Source organism: Triticum urartu, chromosome 7 (genome assembly GCF_003073215.2).
Source record: "Triticum urartu cultivar G1812 chromosome 7, Tu2.1, whole genome shotgun sequence".
NCBI classification, from domain to species: domain Eukaryota; kingdom Viridiplantae; phylum Streptophyta; class Magnoliopsida; order Poales; family Poaceae; genus Triticum; species Triticum urartu.
Window position 1 is genome coordinate 474,437,145 of NC_053028.1, and position 21,994 is coordinate 474,459,138.

General features: G+C 40.1%; 2 protein-coding genes and 1 long non-coding RNA gene across 4 annotated transcripts; 2 read left to right on the top strand and 1 right to left on the bottom strand.

Moving 5' to 3' along the window:
* The first annotated feature begins 1,645 nt into the window (after positions 1 to 1,645).
* LOC125524734 lies at positions 1,646 to 15,562 on the top strand. The gene is made up of 3 exons (XR_007290925.1): positions 1,646 to 2,012; positions 15,120 to 15,123; positions 15,551 to 15,562. It is a non-coding gene; the product is annotated as an uncharacterized LOC125524734 (long non-coding RNA).
* Positions 7,050 to 9,791, top strand: LOC125524733. 2 transcript variants are annotated; one of them, XM_048689770.1, is made up of 5 exons: positions 7,050 to 7,202; positions 8,141 to 8,181; positions 8,284 to 8,441; positions 8,518 to 8,722; positions 8,795 to 9,791. In XM_048689770.1, exons 1-5 carry the CDS (start codon positions 7,162 to 7,164, stop codon positions 8,968 to 8,970), a joined length of 621 nt encoding a protein of 206 aa, XP_048545727.1. In that variant the 5' UTR covers positions 7,050 to 7,161; the 3' UTR covers positions 8,971 to 9,791. The 2 variants fall into 2 exon arrangements, with proteins under 2 accessions (XP_048545727.1, XP_048545726.1); XM_048689769.1 differs by having other exon boundaries at positions 8,141 to 8,441; positions 8,795 to 9,786.
* Positions 10,922 to 20,990, bottom strand: LOC125524730 (pre-rRNA-processing protein TSR1 homolog). The gene is made up of 21 exons (XM_048689768.1): positions 20,802 to 20,990; positions 20,594 to 20,679; positions 19,845 to 19,922; positions 19,609 to 19,740; positions 19,323 to 19,373; positions 19,086 to 19,226; positions 18,886 to 19,008; positions 18,686 to 18,763; positions 17,962 to 18,051; positions 17,770 to 17,889; positions 17,465 to 17,548; positions 16,792 to 16,890; positions 16,516 to 16,704; positions 15,653 to 15,728; positions 14,118 to 14,221; positions 13,760 to 14,019; positions 13,216 to 13,302; positions 12,828 to 13,055; positions 11,531 to 11,609; positions 11,388 to 11,451; positions 10,922 to 11,301 (listed from the first exon to the last, which is right to left on the bottom strand). The coding sequence occupies exons 1-21, from the start codon at positions 20,881 to 20,883 to the stop codon at positions 11,189 to 11,191; spliced, it is 2,364 nt and encodes a 787-aa protein (XP_048545725.1). The 5' UTR covers positions 20,884 to 20,990; the 3' UTR covers positions 10,922 to 11,188.
* Between the last annotated feature and the right edge of the window lie 1,004 nt (positions 20,991 to 21,994).

Sequence of the window (21,994 nt, forward strand, 5' to 3'; positions counted from 1 at the left end):
TCAAAAGATATTGCTCTCCCAGAATTGAATGTTCTTCTATTATAATATTCTTGGAATGTTTTGCTAACGATTTAATAACTATCTTTGTAGCTCCAGAATGTTTCAGTTTATGTTCCTACCTATTGTCTGGATATACCAAGAGAGATCTACGGTCTAATGAGGCTACTATGAAATATTTACTCATGGGTGGGGCAAGCTCTTCTATTCTGGTTCATGGTTTCTCTTGGCTATATGGTTCATCTGGGGGGGAGATCGAGCTTCAAGAAATTGTGAACGGTCTTATCAATACACAAATGTATAACTCCCCAGGAATTTCAATTGCGCTTATATCCATCACTGTAGGACTTGGGTTTAAGCTTTCCCTAGCCCCTTTTCATCAATGAATTATGAGTTTAATAGATCCTCTTTAGCAGAAAGACGTATATTCCTTGCTCATTATCAGACAATCACTTATTCCCAAACCTCGTGTGGGACTAATCGTTTTCATTTACCATCTCATGGAAAACCCTTTTCGTTCCGCTTAGCCCTATCGGGTATTTTAGTGATAGGTTCTGTAGGAACTGGAATCCTATTTGGTCAAATACCTGTATAATCTATATTATTCCATTCCAATTTCTTCCCGAAACTTCCCAAGAAAAATCCCGAATTGGATCCAAAATTGACGGGTTAATGTGAGATTATCCATGCGGTTAGGCACTCTTCAAATAGGAATCCATTTTCTAACTGGCTTCCGGCAATTGCAATGACTTCTTTTTTCTTTATGTGCAAAAAAATAAGATTGTCTAGTATTTTTTAGTGTAAGTAATATAATATGGCTAGGGTATGTGGCTTTTTCTACACCACACTTTCTACACACAAATGAAAAACGGTTATGGATGCGGATATAGGCTACGAGCATCAATTCTTTTTGCTCACCATCAAAGTCCCCCATATAGCTGAGAATTTCCGAGCAATTGGAAGCCGCTTTCGATGACGAGGCCGATAAATTGATATTACGCGATCGTTACTGTCCATCTTTTTCAGCTCTGCTCCCGAAAAGAGAAAGGAAAGGAGACTGATCTTGACGTCGGCGTTGGTTTTTCCAACGAAACGAATATTTTTAGCTGGTCTCTTAGCAAAAAAGGATTGAGCTATTTCGAGAAATATATTAAACCAACTCCAATCCTTTTACCAATTAACATCCTAGAAGATTTCACAAAACCATTATCGCTTAGCTTTCGACTTTTCGGGAATATATTGGCGGATGAATTAGTCGTTGTTGTTCTTGTTTCTTTAGTCCCCTTAGTAATCCCTATACCGATCATGTTTCTTGGACAATGCATTTCTCGGACCGAGAAAGCGGAACTGCTTGGCGCTGCATATTAGAACTCATTAAAGCCCGATTCGCATCATTGTGCTCAATAAAAGGAATGAGAGAACCCCCAATAGAAAAATATTGGAAGGAAAAATACTTCTAACATGAATCTGTTCTTCTGAGGTCCTTAACCATCTCCCTGAGAAAAGTAGACAGTAAAAGCCAAAATAGACTAAATATATATAGCCTGAACGATCCTAAAAATCCCTCGAAGGAGATAATAAAGAACCCAAAGCAGATGGTATCCTACTGCAAGGGTGGTCTTAAGAATCCAAAAGAGGTTGCTCAAACATGCTATTTTTTCCATTCATTACCTTTGAGGATCAGTCGTGGTCTTCTAGACTCTACCAAAAGTCTGGACGAATTTGTTGTTTCATCCAAATGTGTAAAAGATCATAGTCGCACTTAAAAGCCGAGTACTCTACCATTGAGTTAGCAACCCAGATAAAAAAAGGATCTTAGATACGATCGAAATCCAAAAATCAATGGAATTACACCGCGCGCTTCTGTCAAAACATTGAACTAGCAAGACATCAAAAGATTTTTTTTACTGACCATGAAAAACACTCAAATGCCAAAACGAACAGGTCCGGTGAAATTCCACTAAAGTAAAGTTAAAAAAAGAGCGACCCTAATCACGATGGCCAAATTCTCCTTAGTTGGAATTTGTTTTATCGTTGGATGAACTGCATTGCTGATATTGATCCCAAGAAAAAAACAGTAGGTACAGCTAGTCCGTGAATAGCCAGCCATCGCACTGTAAAAATAGGATAGGTTCGATCTATGGTCATTGAGGGCCTCCTAAAAGGATCTACTAAATTCATGAGATAAATTTTGGAAAAATTAAGAATTTCAGTATTTTTTCTTATTCTTTTTATTTATTCTTTCAGAAAGAGATAAGAATTGGTTTGGTGAATCGGAAACAATTTTATAGAAAAATTGAAGAAAAATTGAAGTAAAAATTGCAATTTATTCCCAAACCTCGTGTGGGACTAATCGTTTTCATTTACCATCTCATGGAAAACCCTTTTCGTTCCGCTTAGCCCTATCAGGTATTTTAGTGATAGGTTCTATAGGAACTGGACGATCCTATTTGGTCAAATACCTAACGAAAAATTACGATTTTCCTTTCATTAAGGTACGAGGGCTTCTTATTCCACAAGAACGAAAGCACATTTTCATTCTTTCATATACTAGGGGTTTTTACTTGGAAAAGACAATGTTCCATACTAAAGGATTCGGGTCTATAACCACGAGTTCCAGTGCACTAGATCTTGTAGCACTTAGCAACGAAGCCCTATCCATTAGTATTCCACATAAGAAATCCATTCTAGAAAAAAATACAATTAGATTAGCTCTTCATAGACAAACTTGGGGTTTGCGAGCCAAGGTAAGATCGGCTCGGGATCATGGGACCCTTTTCTATCAGATAGGAGGGGCTCTTGTACAAAATAGACTTACTAACCCTTCCTTTGCATCCCACTCAAAAAAAGAGGGCGCTCCAGAGGCAGAAATAGAACTCGCCAACAGAGCTCCAAAAATTGGGTATTAACTGAGACAAACAACAGGCAAACTTTTTTTAAAGGGAAGGGAGAGGTAGACTGTCCCTTTCGTTTCATTTTTATTTTCTGCAGGGTAGGGAGAGGCCTTGCGCCTTCTTTTTTTGAAGGCAAGTGACTTCGCAAACCGCTCAATTTTGCCCTCTAGGGCCGGGAACTAATGAATAAAAAAGGGTTGGTAAAGCCATAATATTTTATTATGCCATTGAAGGGGGGGAGATAATACCGATTTAAGAGTAGTTCACTACTGCAATAAAAAAAGAGAATTCTAGTTAACGGTTCCAATTTATTCTGAATTTTGCAGCCTGTGAATAGAAATCCACTTTTTCTTCTTTTTCATCTCAATAGAAAGAAATGGGAGTAGGGCCCAGTAGAACGCCCATGAATTTTCTCATCAACTTGATGAATTAATTTTAAGATATAGGACTTCCCTATTAGAACAGGTTGCTCAAAGGGGTCGCCTGTTCTTCCATCAAATATTCTGCTTTTTCCCGGGTACTCGGGTTCAAATACCCATGGATTTTTTGTTTCTTTACTGGCTTCATATAATTCTGAAAACACAAGTTTTCTTGAAGCCTCTTGCTCATATCTCTCATCAAAGGGTGCTATTCTATAATGTTTCTTTAGCAGATCCCCCGCTAATCCGAGCAGCAAGCCCTACGGCCAATCCAGCAGCAATAACAGAAGCAGCAGCAATTAGTGGATTCATGGTGAGTAGTTCCTCGTGTCAAAAAAAAAGAAATGGTTAAGGATACAACCAACCAATAAATTCTTACTTCTAAGCTCTATTGGGGAGAAGTAAAGTAACTAAAAAGTACAAATTGAAATGATAATGTGAATTGTCCGAACTACATAGAAGGGAATTCCATATCCATATATCGGATTAGATAATGAATCTAACCTAGGAATATATAATATAATATCCTATATATATACATTTGTTTCTTCTATTTTGTTTGCATATTTTCTCATTTTCTATTGAATCGGATTCTAAAATCATTGCTTAAAGTGGAAACCTGCATAAAAGAGGACTCCACTTATAGACATTAAGGATATTATAGTCATGGATAGAGAGCCAGTTCCAATAGACTTATGGAATGTTCCCGTTCGTGTGCATCCAGCAGGAATTGAACCCGCAAATTTACCAATTATGAGTTGGGTGCTTTAACCATTCAGCCATGGATGCTTAACAGGGATCATCGTACATCGTAAATAACCAATTTTCATATAGAAAGACATATCATAGAAAAATGAAATCGAAAATATTCCGAGATGGCAAATATTCGGAGATGACTATGAAAACACCTCTCTGGATCCTCGAATTGAAAGAGAGATTGAGAGGGATCAAGAATCCTAATTCTCGCTATTTATGCATGTGAGAACCAAGGGATGGGTGTCTTGAGGCACCCATTAGAAGGGGTGTACGATATGGGCAGGGAAGATACACAATTCCCTTTTATGAGGACAGTGACTGATGAATTCGATCCAACAACGGGAGGGGGTGAATCATCTGATGAGGATATGAGTTGATGATGGCCTTGTCCTTTATTCTAGTACTGTGAGTTAGCTGTAGATCTTTTATGCTCTCTATTTTGCGGGAAAGCTCATGTATGCTCTTGAACTATTGATTCAAGTCAAATTGATAGTTGATTTGAGAATGCCAATGCATAACGTATTCCTAGCTCCAGCAGCATCTGAAAAATGTCGCGTAGCAGCGCAGCAATGGTTTGTCACACTGGTATTATGCGCTGTCGGTTCTAGTGTCACTCTCGTATTTGCTTTGATGTGACTGGTTTACTCTGCTTTAAATTCTTGCTATCATGGTTGGTGAACTGCAAGTTTTTATTTACCTGCATGGTGTTCATGGTAGATAGGACAAATTTGCATGCTCATACATGTTGTATGACCATCATGTTTCCTTGCTTAGGTGCTAGTACCAATGTAGCATGCTTCCAAATGTACTAGGACCATTGTGTTTCCTCCTTTGTGCTCCATACTGATGTTTCCATTCAACATAATATGCCGACCACACAGAAAAGGTGTATGATTTTGTGTACTTCCATGCAATGAAATCATCGGTCATATTCGAGCTCAAAGGGATACTCAAAATTCTATCAGCATCCATACTAAGGAAATTGTCTCTAATCAAAAGCTCATCACTGCTTCACATTGCAGACCAACAACAAAAAGAAATCGGAAAGAAAAAACAGCTGACAAAACTAGCGACCGATCTTAGTTTTTTTTCTTCAAAGTCCATGACCGGACCGCACACCCCCTCCTTCATTTGGGCTTGACCCATCTTAGTTTTTTTTCCTTCTTCGGCCGCAGCGAGCCTGTTTCGTTTTTTTCTCAGGAGTGATTGTTGCTTGTTTTGTGAAGCTTCTGGTTGGTTTTTTTTTCATATTTTTTTGTTTTCTAGACAGTTTTTTTGTTTTTTTCCTTTTCTAAATGCGCATACTTTTTTCAAGTTTGAGAACTTTCGTAAAATTCGTGAACCTATTTTTTCAAAACATGTGAAGTTTATTCAAATTTATGATTATTTTCTGAATCAAAAAACTTTTTTCATGCATGAATAAATTCAAACCCACAAAGTTTTTCTAAATTTAAGTTTTTCTTTCAAAATCCATTTTTTCCAAATTCATGAATTTTCTTTTCAAAATCGAAGAACATTTTCCAAATCCATGATTTTTTTTCATATCCATGCATATTTTTTTCAAAATCAATGAGTTTTTAGAAATCCGCAATTGATTTTCAAAATATTTTTTCAAAGTGAATGCACTTTTTTGAAATCCATTTTCTAAAATTTGGGGACTTTTTTTCAAATTCGTGAAATATTTTTCAAAATTGTGAACTTTTTCAATTTCTTGAACTTCCGAATTTGTGAATTTTTGCAGATCCTTCTAATTTTTTTTGAACTCATGAATTTTTTTCGAATTCATGATTTTTCTGAATCCTTTTTTTAAATAGTATTTTTCTACAAAAGCCACCGGTCAACAGTGGACCAGTCATAGCGACCAGCGAACCAGAAAAACCGGCGCGTCCCCGTGCTAGCGCTGACCTCTTGTTGGGCCGGCCCATGATGGGCGCTGGGAGGAGTTCTCTGTTTCCTCCTCTGTTTCGGGAGCAACTAGTTAACGAGCGCTCTTTCAGAAGACTCGTAACGATCGGCGCCATTTGACGCGCTCTCAACCATTTGCCACGTGTCGCGCTCTAGACGTTCCCTTCGGATTTTGTTTTTTAATTTTTCTGCACGTGTTTTCGGCTTTTTAAGCGGTTTTTTTCTTGGGTTTTTTCGACGTTTTGGTTTTCTCCCGGTCTTCCTTAGCTTTTCGATAAAAAAAATTCGAAATTTTTTTTTTGCACGAAAAACATGTTTTCCTTTTTTTCTTCCACGATAGTCACGGTTTTTTTTCGCAAAGAGGCACGGTTGCGCTTTAGTGAGAGTCACGGCCGTGCCTTTCGGAAACGAAAAAAAACGTGTTTTCTGTTTTTTTTTCTTTCACGAGAGTCATGGTTTTGCTTCCGCGAGAGGTACGGTTGTACTTTCGCGGGAATCACGGCCGTGCCTCTCGAAAAGGAAAAAACAAAACGCGTTTTCTGTTTTCTTTTTCTTTTGCGAGAGTCACGGTTTTGCTTCCGCGAGAGGCACGGTTGTGCTTTCGTGAGAGTCACGGCCGTGCCTCTTAAAAAGGGAAAAAATACGCGTTTTCTGTATTTTTTTCCTTTCATGAGAGTCACGATTTTGCTTCCACAAAGAGGCACGGGTGTGAATTCACGAGAGGCACGGGCGTGTCTCTTTCGGAAAGGAAAAAAACCGTGCTCCCGGTTCGGCTTTTTTGCCCGGTTTTTTTCATGAAAAAAATTCATCAAAACCTATCAACATGGGATCTAGTTTTAAAGATCTTGACACGAGGAATCCAATGATGAAAACAGTTCGAAATTTAGACGCACGGTTTAAAAGATAAAACGTTTTGAATAAACGAATCTACGAAAAAAGTGAAAACTTTCAGGTTGTGACAAGTGACGCGCTGCATGTACGTCACTTGTCGCAACCTGGGAAAGCGAAGTGTTCTTTGCAAGCAACGAGTACTCAATTAGTGATTTCGGTCTGTTTCGGTCTTCCGGGCATTAAAGCGTGGAATTGGAGGCCTCCTGTTCCCTATAGAAATCAAAACAAAAAGTGTTCATCGCCTAAATTGAGGGAGAGACCCAAACTTGTTTTCTAGGTTGTACTCCGCCCTCCTCGCGATGGCCAGCGACGGATCCTCTTGGAGTGAAACTGGAACTCGGTGAGATTTCCTCCCCTTCACCTCCCTGCCCGTTTATTTTCTTCTATCTATACTACTGTAGTTTGTGAACTGGCTCAATCAACAGTGAGATAGTACGCCCAAGCCTCAAGTTTAATTTCGCTACAATCCCAGCCCAGTCTCAGGGACGCGCTCTTTGGGTGTCTCTCTCTCTCTTTTGTGTTGAAACCTATTGTTGGCGGTGAGGCAGTCTGTTACTAGGTGTTTATTTTGATACTTTGGTTGTAGTTTATCCAGGATCCGGTTGTCAACCACAACCAGTTGGCTGTGGCCTGCCGCCCAGGTGTGTGCCTGGGTTGTTTCTTCTGAATCTCAACCTCCACCTAAACTGAATCATGGATTATCCGCTGACTAATCACAGGACATAGAAATAATCACTGATTCCTCGTACATTGAAGATTGTTATTTGATAACTGTTTTTTCTTCATAAGGACTTCCAAGCCTCCAATTTAGTCACAATAGAAATTGACTAAAGCACGGATGGTGATGCATGCTGAAACAGTCGATTCATAATCTCATATGATGGATACTGATTTTCAGAAAACACTGTGTTGATATGTTTCTTTACGCCAACACAATACCTTTTATTGAAGCTATGCGATCTGTCTTTCGTAGGTCATAATGCAGATTAGCTCAGTTGCTATGCATAGTGAACCCCACATCATCTGTACTTCTAGAACCTGGTTTTAGTATTATACCCATACACGAATACTATAATCAGAGGTTCATTTGTGAATAAAGCAAGGTGTATTACATGAACTTTTTCCTGTATCCAAGTAAAGAGTGCTTATAGTTTATTACTGCAAGTTCAATTTAGTTGCGAATCAGTGTATTGCATCCTGCCCCTTGTATTTGGTACATGTGTAGATTACATTATTAACCATGTTTTGCTGACCGCATTCTGATATTTTTATATCTAGGAAGCATAAACTTGGAAGATTGTATCCACTCGATTTTCAAGGTAGTATAGAATTTGCAAGAAAACAAGATCAAGAACGAGCTCAACTATTCCAAGCACGAGGATATTGGCCACTTGACTATCAAGCTAATACACGATATGCAGATAAACAAGCTGAAAAACAAACACAATCAGTTGAAGCGCGAGGGCAACATACTTATGCTTCTAAAAAGGAAGAAGCTGCTGCAAATGCGAAACGATGGCTGAGCGAGGAGGCGATGGTGGCTTTCAGAAGATACATTGAGAGCAAAGATGAACTTAAGGTTCTCCATTTCTGCTCTAAATCATTTTTATTGTTGGCACTGTGGAGAAGTATGACTAACACTTGTTTCATCTTAGGGACTTGATTATGAATTTGACGAGCTTGTCCATCAATGTTTCCATGTGGAGCATTATTTGAAGACGTTTTATCACTTCAACTTTACTGTCAAGACAAAGAAGCCTGGCTCAGCTGATTGGACATCGGCTATGTACTTCGCTCAGGTCAAATTGATATGCATGATAAAACGCTATGTCTGTTATCCTTTGGAGCAAGATCAATATGGTATGCAAAATTTTCACCTTATGACTTGTAGTGGACCTAAAAAGATTCTAACTTTGTGATTTACTTTGGCAGGTGAATGTTATGCATGTGAGAACCACGGAATGGGTGAATTGAGGCACCCATTAGAAGGGATATACGATATGGGCAGGGAAGATATACAGTTTCCCTTCTATTATCAGGACAGTGACTCTGATGAATTCGATGCAACAACGGGAGGGAGTGAATCCTCTGATGAGGATATGAGCTGATGGCCTTGTCCTTTATTCTACAGTATAAGTTAAATTTGGCTCTTGTATGCTCTTGATCCACTGAATCAAGTCAAATTGCTAGTTGATATGAGAATGCCAATGTAAAATGTACTAGTAGATAGTACTCCATCTGAAAAAATGTCGAGTAGCAGCGCAGCAATGGTTTGTCAGAGTTTACCCCTAGCTCCAGCAGCAGCATCCATGGCTGGCTGGGATCTATTTTTGGGGGAGTTTTATTTAGAGAGGCTGGGTGGGGCATGGGAGGTGCTATTATGTGCTGCCGGTTCAAATGTCACACTGCTATTTGCTTTGATTCTACTTACTGGTTTACTCTGCTTAATTTCCTGCTTTCACAGTTGGTTAATTGCAGGTTTTTATTTGCTAGTAGTTCTAAATTTGTTCTGTTTTGACATTCCGCTCCTGCAGTGACATATGGCAGGAGCAATTGCTGTCCCATTCTCATCGCTGGGGCACTTCCATCCACGTTCACCACTTGAGGTCCTGGTTGTGGTGGGTATACTCAAGCTGGTAATGGATGAGTATACCGCGCTTGTCATCTTGTACACCCGACCATCTTCAAAATTATGACGGAGGGGGCTTGCAGCTCCATCGGCCAGAGAATATCATTCACCTGCGCCACATCCCACTGGCCCGTCCCAGGGTCGATCAACTCCGCCGCCTTACATATCCCCTTCGCGATGCTCCTCTATGCATGCGGTTCGATGCTCCAAGCTGAATTGGGCCCTGTTTGTTTGGGCTTCAGACAAAATCAGCTACAGTTCGCTGTGCGACAAAAGCTAATTCAAGGCGAAGTACATAGATTTTGACATAATAATCGCCGATATGATGATTTTGGCCAAAAAGGTCATTCCATATTTGGAGGCTGTGAGGCGTTGGGCCGGATGCCACTTTCACCTTCCTCCTCGTCCTTTATTCTATGCTCATCTCCTCTTGATCTATTGATTTTGAAGTCAGAATTCTAGTTGATTTGACAATGACAATGTAGGTTCCAAAGTGTCGCAAAGCTAATCTTCTCCAGATCCAAGCAGCCATATTATCACCAAAGGCGCCAAACCTTTGCAACCTAACATAAAAATCAAGTACAGTCTGCACTCGGATACAAGTGCTAGTTGATATGAGAATGGGACAGATCAACTAGCAGCAATGTCTGTCATTCTCAAATTGCTAGTTGATATGAGAATGGGACCTCAAGTGGTGACAAACGTGGATGGAAGTGCCAAAGGCGCCAAACATGTGCAACATACTTCCTCCGATTCCTAAATAGTACTCCCTTCATCCGGAAATACTTGTCATCAAAATAAATAAAATGGAATGTATCTAGATGTATTTTAGTTCTAAAGACATCTTTTTCTGTCCATTTTGATGACAAGTATTTTCGGACGGAGGGAGTACAAGTCTTTGGAGAGATTTCACTAATCTATACTCTAAAATGTATCTATATACATTCGTATGTGGTCTATAGTGTAATCTCTGCAAAGACTTAATACTCCCTCCGTTCTAAAATTCTTGTCTTAGATTTGTCTAGATACCCGTATCTAGACAAAATTATTGTTTTAGATTTGTCTAGATACCCGTATCTAGACAAAATTATTGTCTTAGATTTGTCTAGATACCCGGAGGGAGTACAACTCAAGCAGTCTGCACTCGGATACAAAACGCCAGCCACACAATTGCAATCTTATTGGAACAAAAGGAAGCAGATGAACGATCGTATACTACGTTGTTTAAGGTTATTTCTGTCCAAGAGAAATGTTCCAAGGTTGTTCCCTGAGCGGCTGAGCACAACCGTTTCTTCCAATGGAAAATCTGAACCTCCGTAACTTATCTTACATCGAAACAAAACACTGTGCTACAAAGCCATTCTCTGCATAACTGCGAACCAATATTAAATTCAGAAAGAGCTATGCATCACACACAAGCAGATGGCTGGTGCAAGAAAACAACACACTAAATTGAGAGGTATTATCAGTATGCCCAAAATCCAGCCATGTTGGTAACATAAACAGACAAAACAGTCAAGGCAATACAACACACAGCAAAGCTGCATCTCCCTCCATCTTGGTACAAGACCTATATGAGCTGCATCAAACAAGCACGCGCCACCACTCCACTTCCATGGGCTACGGGATACAATCCACCGAGAGCCAGAAGCTCGTTCGCACCCTTTATAGCCGGTATGCAAAGTATACGAGTATTCTTATATCTGAAGATAGAACTGTTCTGGCCATTTGGGGAAAGCTCGTTTGAACAAACTCATGCACACGGTATCATGCTGCTGGACGCTGCTGTTGAATATGCACTTCATGGAACCTGGGGGCAAGAATAGAAAGGGTTCAGACACAGAAAACCAGATCGAACTGCACCAATACATCGGCTGCGGGATCAGTCAAACATACCGTGAGTGCCGACAGTCTCCTTGATCCGGCCGCGTTTGCCATGTTTCGTCCACAGCTCGACAGGCTGCAAAAAACAATGGTGTGTGTTACTAGCAGTGAAGACAAAGTGATGGGATATATCGATACAACACCGAAACACTCACCTTGAACCATCTGACGTCTTCTGGGTGGTGGAACATGTACCGCACCATTGCTTTGAGTTTCGAGACTCTCTGGGGATACCTGCACAAGTTGTCAAATAGGACAGCATTGATTAGATGAAACCAAAACAAGAACCATTCAAGGGGTGAAATACTTTACGCATATCACAGTAGATCAAGTGGAAGCATCAGCGGTGCATGTATTCAAAATATGACCAGGAAGAACAACTTCCAAGAAAAATTCCAAGGCTGAATACTTTTTTTTCTCACATAATGTGTTGGGACAAGAAAACAGTTTCAGCCAAAACCATTTGAATCTGTGCTCTCCCATCTACAACTTGTTATTTTGGCTTTAATTTTTATTGATTACATTTCAATTTCCCTTCTTCCTATCCTGAGTTAAGTGTATGCATCAACTGAGAACGTTTTCATATGATCAATCTATGTCAATTTCATCCTGAGCATCCCAAGAAAAATTCCAAGATGGGCAGATTGCAATTGTTCAGTTCAGGTTGAAACAACAAAAAATACAAGATTGCAACCCTAGACAGATTAAGCAGCCCGCATCATCTGATATATCCCCTTTTGAACATTCTAAAGAACATGAACTTTGAAGAATTACCGAGCGAGGAACTTTGAAGAATTGCCGAGCTAGGCTAGGGCGCTAACCAGCCAGTTTCTGATCATTTTTTGGTCAACTAAAAAAATAGTATTCTATATTTTTCCTCAAAGAATGTGTTTGTTTATTCTTCTATAAAGCATAGTATTAGTATCTCAGTAAAATTAAGTACAAATGCACCTACTTCAGGTCCGCGTAGAACCTACTGTAACAGTTGGTTTAGCTCTATTATTCTATCCTCCAACCAAACAAAATTGCAAGATATGTTCCCATTTCTCCATAGATGAATCCCCTTCTACATATAGCACTAATGGTATAGATAAGAGTAGTTTCAGAAACCAATCGCCCAATATTTTGACTTCGAAAGAAACTAGGTCCACTTAAAAGGCCTTCATCATAGGAGAAAAACTGAAAGATACCTCCTGGTTCAAGCCTACATCAGCCCTCCACCCTCTAATAGAGGGGAGGGACTTGGAGCCAACTGGGGCACCGTGACTATGATGGGAACCAAATTTTGTATGAATGCAACTACATATAATTAATTCTAAAAATACAGAAATATAACATTCAATAATCAGTTCTACAAATGAAACTGTGTGGACACAAGTACATAATATGGTAGGAAAACAATGTACAAGTTGCAGGCATATTTGCCTTGTAAAATATGCTACCAAAACTTACCCAGTCAAAACAATTTTTTTGAGAATAATCTGGTCAGGATCCACACTTTTCAGTGTACCTACTGCAGCAATGACAGGTTGTTGCCCATCTATGTTCTTCAAAACAATCAGAGGAACGGGTGGAAAGGAAATTGGAGCATAGACGGAAGCAATAGAAAATCGCCCATGATGTAAAAATCTCTCCATCTTATGCTTATTGCAATTGATGTTGTCAGATGAAAATAGTGGCCTAGAGAAGGGTCAAAACAATCAGTAAGATACTTCTCTGGTTATACAGTGCAACGGCATATACCTATACAAAAAATGAAAAAAAAATCTACTCCCTCCGATCCATACTAATTGTCAGAGGGAGTATATTATTCTCAATGGTATGGCTGAACTTTCATTACCTTGCCGTAAACTGCCGGAATCCAACATTGAAAATAAGAGGTTCCTTACTTCTGATAGGAGCTTCATAGGAGTCATGCTTTTTTATGCTGCAATAAATAGCAAGTGCCAATTAAAGCTCAGTGCAGGGGCATTCTAGCATTATGTATCCAGCAAACAAATACAAGTTTGGAAACCCAAGATAATGCACATAATGTGTACAATAAGACAACAGTCAACACAAAGCTAGTGGAGGTATACTGGCTTACTATTGTCAAGTTAGTATGAACGTCCTACACAAGACCACTTTAGTAGCCAAGGGAATCCTGAGGAATAACACAATTACTCCCGAACTTACACTAACCAAACATCCAAATTATATTGAATCGTCAATGAGTGCTTTGAATGAAACTATGTTACAGCCTGTTCACATGCACAGCATGCCAATATTCATATAAGCACGCACTAACAGGATCCATCAATAAAAATTAATACACAACTTAGTATATGCATACTTAAAGAAAATTGGACCACGTGAGTTTGTCAAGTAGATGAAAAAATGAATACCTGAAATGAAGAACTGAAATTTTCGACTCATGTTGAAGAAGACCAGAAACAACCACAGGTAATCTTCTTGATGGATGACAAAGTTTGGAGGCAACATCTGTAGGAACATTTTTCACGTGAAGCATAACATATGATCCTATTCGGGCACAATCCTTTGAGCTTTCTTCATCTAGCTCAGCCCTTTTAGCAAGCACGTGCTTTTGTGTTCGTGTAAACTTATCGAATGCAAATATTCTTGCATATTCAGGTGGCAAAGATTCCTGAGGTCAATAAAATGGGGAGAAACAACCACGTCACCTGACATACATAAAGTTTATATTAAATTTGCACTAGGCAGTAATAGCAAAATCATACGCACCTTAGGATCCCAGGATGATGTCCTAAATGATTTTAGACCTCTGTATTTTGCGAAACGTTTTCTTGCCGGGACATCTAAGGGTGTCTCCACCTCATCAGGAAATTCTGAAACATTATATAAGATATGCATGTCATATTTAGGAATCACATAGTGTATAGGGATAGTAACAAACCTGGAGCTAGAAGTCAACCAAACAGGAATCAACTGGAACAATTAATAAGACTAGAGACTTAAGTTGATTCCTGGGTGACCCCTCCAAGGAGTTAGTACATTGACACAATGATTCTAACAAGAATCTTGGTCTTGGCAGTTCCAAGCCCAGGTTCTTTATCCACAATATTTTAATGGCCCATTTTTATCTTCAAGTAATTTCCATAGACACAACTGTTGGGCCAATGGACACGCATAACCATTTAACTTAGCTTCATATAATGATAACTTTTGGGGCAATGGGTCAAGAAACCCAGTTCTGCCACCTAAATTAAATACAATGGGATATGACAGATAGAACCCTCTTCCATCCCACATGTCAGCACACTAGCAAGTGTCGATAGTGGTGGCAGTTGGCACAGCTATCATCGTCGCGGTTTGAGGGCCACGAGTAAGCGGTGTAGGTCCATGAACAGGGTGGCACACGGGTTCATTGGTGGTAGTAGCTTGAGGATCACGGCAATGAAATTTAAATAGTGGCTGTGTGCGTTAACATTGGCCCAAAAGTTATGGTTATAGGGAATTTACTCTTATGTTCCTTCACATAAGAAACCCAAAGCAACCATAGCTCTTCAAAATTAATAATTAATAACACGCCAATAATAGGGTGATAAAAGGAAATAAAATTAGCTTCCTAATTCATGCTGTCATCTGTCATACCAAAGATTAATTTCTGACAACACCAACTCTCCATATTGCAAAATAGCATAGAATATGCTTTTGAAACATGTAGTGTCCTCAAAAAGATCTCAAGAATAAAGACTATTACAATCTGGGTTCTCCAAAACCGAGTTTTGTCAGGTTATTATGAGTTATGACCAGTCTTCACCTAATCTGACTAATTCCTTCTTTTTTCCTACTGGAGAACACAATACTTCATGAATTGGCAAGATCAAGAATCAGTTATGTCGTCATGAGTAAATATTCATCACTTGATTGAAACTTAGAAACCTTTTGTACCTTTTCTGGGCCAGTATTTTTTTTGGGGGGGGGGGGTGGGGGGGGGGGGGAAGGGGTCTACAGTTTGCTACATACTGATTGGCACTGGGAATTAGGTGGAAACGTGTGCCAAAAACAGGAACCAGGTTTTAGACCCTCTATGTGGTGTGTTTACCAATGTTCAGGATACCGGTAACTGGTACCGTATCGGTTGGGTGCTGGGTAGGGATAATAGGCGAATCGGCCGATAAATCAGTTAATCAGTTATTCGGTGACCCACCGAGTAGCGATTAATTTACCGAGATGCCTATTAACTGGCCGATATTTGGAACATTAAACTTACTAAAAGGGATTTTAAACACTTGAAGGCAGTTGAAAACCCATACCTTCATCATCAGCATTAGATTCTTTGATTCTCTTGATGTCTTCCTCTATCTGCTCTTTGGTAAGATTTTCATCATCCTGCAAATGCACAAAGGTGCATTTAGTTTGAGGCGTGTATCTAAAAATTGATGAAGGAATCCAAAGAGTAAAATAAGAGCACAGTAATTTCAGAAGGCCAGCAAGGCACACCTCACAATTTACAGAACAGCACAGAAGAGCAAAGCAGTACCCCAGGAAGACAATGTTCCCTCCATACTAACAGTTCATGTAAGGTTGCAAAAGGTGGGCCAGAAAACTTTTGGGGATTATTTAAACTTTACCAATCAACTTAAGTAACTTAAGTTGATTTAATTTGAGCAAATATATAGTATAAAATATCGCGTTGAGTAAGTGTACATTTGAATCCCTCATTTCAAAAGTAATTTTGTACAATGACTCATGCCAGAAAGTTTTACACCTTTAACGACCTATTTGCATCAAGACATATATTAAAATGTTGCCCATATCTAGTCCCAACCGGATCCAGATGGGGTGGGAAATATCAGTCCAGTACTCCAGTCCAGCGCCACTGGGAACTATAGTTCTCTAGGTAGGAGCATTGGAGTTTTTTCGCTAGATCCTTCTTACATTATCCCTCTCACCCTCCCTGCCCACATTACGTTTTCTCTATCATGCAAAACCAGTCACAAACAAAAAAAACATGGCAAACAAAATGTGAAGGGAGGAAAATAAAAACATAAGCATTCCAAAGGCAAGAGTTGTATTGCCATGTATTGGCTAAATCAGTAAAAGGCTGGCGAATGGAGCAAGTGCATTAAATAGTGGTAACGTCATCAGATCAAGGACAAGAAATAAGGTAACTTACTCCCATCTCAGAACCCCCAATAGTTTCTTGATCAAATTTCTCCATGAAGTGAGACACTGCATCTATATCTGAACTATCGCTGTCGTGCTCTGAGTGATCTTTCTCATCAATTACCATTCCAGCACCATCTGGATTGTCATTCTCAGAATCATCACCTTCATCATCTGTATCATCAACAATCCAAGCAGCCTGCCAATAGCATTAATATTATTTTTAAATAAAAATATCATGGGCTATATTAAGAGTAAATATTCAATCTTCAATAGCCTTGTGAACCTGGTATTCTGATGTGCCGCGAGGAAGTTTCCTCTTTACAACCTTTCTTTGTTTATTGCTTTCATAGGCTTCCTCCATCTCAGCTTCTGTTGGCCAAGTCTAACCAAAAACAAATAATACTGCACATTAGTACTTACAATTGATTTGCCTAGTTTGACTTTACTTGAAAAGAAAAACAGTGTCATCAACAAATATAAAGAGGAAACTTTTGAACTGACGTAGTATGCACAACAAGGAAAAACAGCACAGTTCATGAGATTCTGCAGCCTTGGGAAGTGTAAAGTGGATCATATAAAAATCTGACAAATGCTCCCAAAAAAGATGGGCCCAACAGAAACAAATATACCATATGCTATGCTTAAGCATATACCCTATCTACTGAAACAGGTGTTGCGCCTGCTGAAGGGAAAGACCATTTTTAAGAACACTTCCAATAAAGAATCAGTAGGCCATGTGTCAAGCATCTCATGTATAAAGAAATAATTCATCAAACCAAAAAGGAACATCTCAGTGCCACGTGTGATGAAATTTGGAAGTAATCACTGTCCAACAGAAATTAAGCACTAAATTGAAGTTCTGAAAAGGGCAACAATTTCCTTTTTCAACCGCAAAAGTGAAAGAACACAAAACAATGGCTTATCAAATCACTAAGCTAGATCGGGGAAATTATCACCTGCTCTCCTGCAAGAGGATCTGGAATATTTTCAACAAGTAATGGTTCCTGATTCAAGGGGTCTGGAACGAAGGTATCAATAATCTGAAACAGGCGAACAATGAGAAGTTACCAGAGCGTGATCAGTAAAAACTGTATGTAAGATGGAAAAAAACAAGGACTCATATAGTGGATGATTCTATATCATGATAACATTTCTTCTTTTGAAAGTAAATTGTAGGGGAGGCCCTGACAGCATGTCGTAATATACATGTAACTGCACTATCCAATTTCTAGAACTCTGCATTTATCCTATAATAACAAACCTGAATTTGATTATCATCTGAATCCATTACATCGGAGTTTTTCCTCTCACTAACAGGACATGGATCCTTCAGGATATCAATTTGTCCTAACTGAAAATCACCAGCACCTGACACATGTACCTTTGATGGAGCAGGTGTTAGAACAAGAAGCAGATAAGACTACCAATAAAGATTAAAACAAAGATCACCCACAAGCTGATTCACTGAAAGATTGTGGGCCCGCAGATATCCAGACACAAGCAAGGTGCACAATCCCATACTGTCACCTGGTTTTATGCAGGCCTGAAAGAAAGATCTTAAGTTAGCACCATCAATTGTCAAATAAAAAAGGAGGCAGGTGCACATAAACTTTGCAAGAAGCATAGACTAGAGTTGGGTGATATTGTAGAGGTAGTAAAATTGAGAGATACAGTGGTATATCTTAACAATACATGTAATAATATTAAAGGCAAATCTAATGAAAAGTATGATTTGCTTTGATATTCAGCCTAATTTGTAACTGAAATACGGGATCGCAACCGTAACTGCAATTCTTAGAGGGCATGGTGGGAGGGTCAAATTAAAACTCCTCTGCACGAAGTATGCGAGTTTCAGTGGTAGGTGAACTCACGGAAGTAGTTTGTGTACAAAATTAGTAAGAATATAGTCAGCTGGTCTAGAACTTACAAGAACAAGCACAACCATGAGTTATAATTTTTTATTGTTAGGACTGCAACTAATTTTTTTGGAATCAAAGCCAATGTGACAAATCACAACCTAAGTTTTATCCAAGTGTTTTAACAGTACCATACTTACACAGAAACAGTATACTCAAAGAAACATCTAAGATGAGAAACACCAATGCAGTAGGGGTTTATGTTACAACAAAATAACAGTTAACAACTTTTTGATGAAAGTGGGATGAAGTTCTTACAACCTCCTCAGACATAACATAGGGTCTCTGATTTCTCCAATGCGGTGATGAAAGATGTTGCTCCTTGAAAAGCCGCATGAACTGGAAAATTTCAAATCGGTGATAAATAATCAGAAGGAGTATTAGGACTATAGAATGAATACATAAAAGAAGGAAATGTCATCATGTTTCTCCATTTAAAAATAAAACAAAAGAAAATTTACCATATGCAAATCATCCTTAGTTTCTGCTGCATAGAACCTGCAATCTTCAGGCAGCTCTGGAGAAAGGAAAGAAACCGCTGCTTTCTTCAATTCCTGCTTACTTTTGGTATCTGATGGAAGATCCTGATAATATTAAAGAATTAGATTGGTATTCATGAGATAGCGTCTCGAGTGAGAAAAGCTCGGTATGGCGAACTTACTCGAATGAAAACAGCTGTACTAGGTAAGCCCACAGCTCGAAGAACAGATAGACATTGTGATCCAAACTCATCAATTGGATTGCCTGAATTGCTGTTGTATAATGAATTTGCTGACACTACGAATGCTAACAAATCAGCAACCTAGGTAGGAAAATACAATTTGCATGTTCGATATTAGAGTTAAGAAATTCCAATAAAACATAAATGTGCCATATTGAGTTTGGTTGAAGAGCATACCTTTGCCAGTTCCATGCATGAAGTGAGATCGCCATATGGTGCTTGCAGTACCTTAACAAATATCATGAATATAAAACAATGAAATTGACTAACTAAACTCAATAAACAGAAAAAACTAAACACTAAAATTAACTCAGGTACATATATAATGAGAATTGTGTGCAGCCCAGTCATGGCCAAACATACAGCAGAATGATGCATGAATAGCCACAGAATAGAATGGTTGGAAATAAATGTTTGCACTATGTACCGAGCATCTTTAGTACTCTATTCCTACTGAACTAACCGTGGTTCGAAGTTTATAGGCGGGAGAAGCAACGGTGTTGGAAGTCAGTTTCTCATCTCCTCCTGCTGCAAATGTCAAAAGATCTTCGGCAAGTGGTCCAATATTTGCAGATGAGGAAAGGCCACAAAGAACCTGCAACAGCCAGAGATTAGATTATATCTATTGTGTGACAGCAGGAAACAATAACAAATGGCCAATAGTGTAGGACAACGAGAGCAAAGATCAAGAATACTGACAATAACACGGGGTGCACTTGAGGAGCCATTAGATGACCGCTTCTCCTTTAGCAAGGCAGCGCGTTTCTGATCACGGATCTGCGTCCCAGTTAAAAATATTTCAGGCAATAGGATAAGAATGGAAAATGATGATAGTAATGATCAAACTCTTTAAACACCAAATCAATGAAAATCCAACATAAAACATATCCAACAACATAACAGAACTCATTTGGATGAAAGACATGTAGCTTAAAAATAATACAAACTGAACGAAAAGAATGTGCAGATTGAAATGAATTTTGTGAGGCTGTCCCTTTATCTAGCAAGAACAGATAAAGGTTGGAAGAAAAGAAGTTCGTTAAATTTTAAGCCCAAGAAAATGTTATCAACATAAATATTCTTTACATGGCATGAGTCCCTACTGCTTGTTTGGCAGAAGAAACATTCGGACTCAACCAAAACAATTTATACAAATTGAAGCAATCTAATAGGCAAAATACAGAAGGTTACAGTTTCACATTTGCAAAATTAAGTTTATTGTTAGGCCACAGAATTCTGGTTTCAAAATGATCAAAACAGGACGGAGCTCAATGAAAGCGAACAAATTCTAGTATGTTACTTCCGCCTAGTATAATCGCTAGCAAGTATACACTACCAAACAGCATAAAGGATATGAACAAATTTCGTCAACTCTATCATATAGCCGAAGCTTGACCATCGCAGCTAAAGCAGACAAGGGGGCAGCTCGCTGAGCTAGAGCGTCTCACCGCTTTGCTGTGCTGGAGGCGCGCCGCACGGGCGCCCTTGAGGGCGGCGCGGTGGCTGCCCGCAGGCTTCCCGCTCCTGACCTTATCTGCGGACACAGCAGCACCCCGGCAGCCAGTGAGATTTGCAGTTTTACAGAGGGGAAAAGCGATGTATAAAACGTAGGGAGCTCCCGAGAGAGGGAGGAGCAGGAGTCTAGCTGTGCTGTACCGATCTTGTGCGAGTGGCGGGAGGCCTTGGAGGCGAAGCGCGTCTTGTGCGCCTTGTTGACCTGCGAGCGCGCGCCGCCCATCTCGCCGGCGGCTGCGGCTGCGGCGCAGGTGGTGGGCGCGTTGGGGGTTTAGGGCTCAGGCAGGTGCTGTGGCGGCGCGCACGAGAGGTACGAGCTCTGCGTCGTTGCCTGCTGGTTTTGTTTTGCCAGAGAAGATACTGGGCCTCTCGTGGGCCAGTTTTTTGGGCGCACACGGAGCTAAAGCCTAAAACAGAAGGCCCTCAAAAAAAAACACTGCCCTCCTCGGGAGCAACTAGTTAACGGAGCGCTCGTAACGAGCGGTTCGGGAGCCCTCCCGCAAGAGAAAACCAGTTATGCGGTTGGTTCCCGGTTTTCCCTTTTCGGTTTGTGGTTTGGTGCGTTTTGCAGTTTGACCCCCGAACTACCAGAATTTTATGTTTTCCCTTTTCGCGCGAAAACACAAAAAAATACTAGTTTGCGCGGTTAGTTCCCTGTTTCCCTTTCTTGTTTCCCTTTTTGTTCCCATTATATTTCCGGTTAATGAAGATTTATGGGGTAGTTACGGGCGGGGACTACCAACACTATCAAATGTGACCTTTCAAGTAAAGAAAAAAAGTAACTTTTTAATGTAAAACAGCAGTCTCCGGAATCATTCAATCATGTGACTTCTTTAGAGGCACAAGTGAACACTAGAAGAGGCACAGGCTTTACTAAATTGAAGAAAAGCGCCTCCGGCTCGCCTTCGGCTCGTTCAATTTTTCACAAACATCTTGAACGGGGGGCATAGGTCGAAGTGTGTGTTGGTCGTGTGGCATCCTGGTTCATGCGGCGCGTTGTACGTCGTCGTGTGGCACGGTGCCTCCGGCGGGAGGGAACCTCCGGCTCGCCTTCGGCTCGTTCAATTTTTCATAAACATCTTGAAGGGGGGGCATAGGTCGAAGTGTGTGTTGGTCGTGCGGCGCGTTGTACGTCGTCGTGTGGCACGGCGCCTCCGGCGTGAGAGAACCTCCGGCTCGCCTTCGGCTCGTTCAATTTTTCATAAACATCTTGAAGAGGGGACATAGGTCGAAGTGTGTGTTGGTCGTGCGGCGTCCTGGTTCGTGCAGCGCGTTGTACGTTGTCGTGTGGCACGGCGCCTCCGGCGCGAGGGAACCTCCGGCTTGCCTTCGTC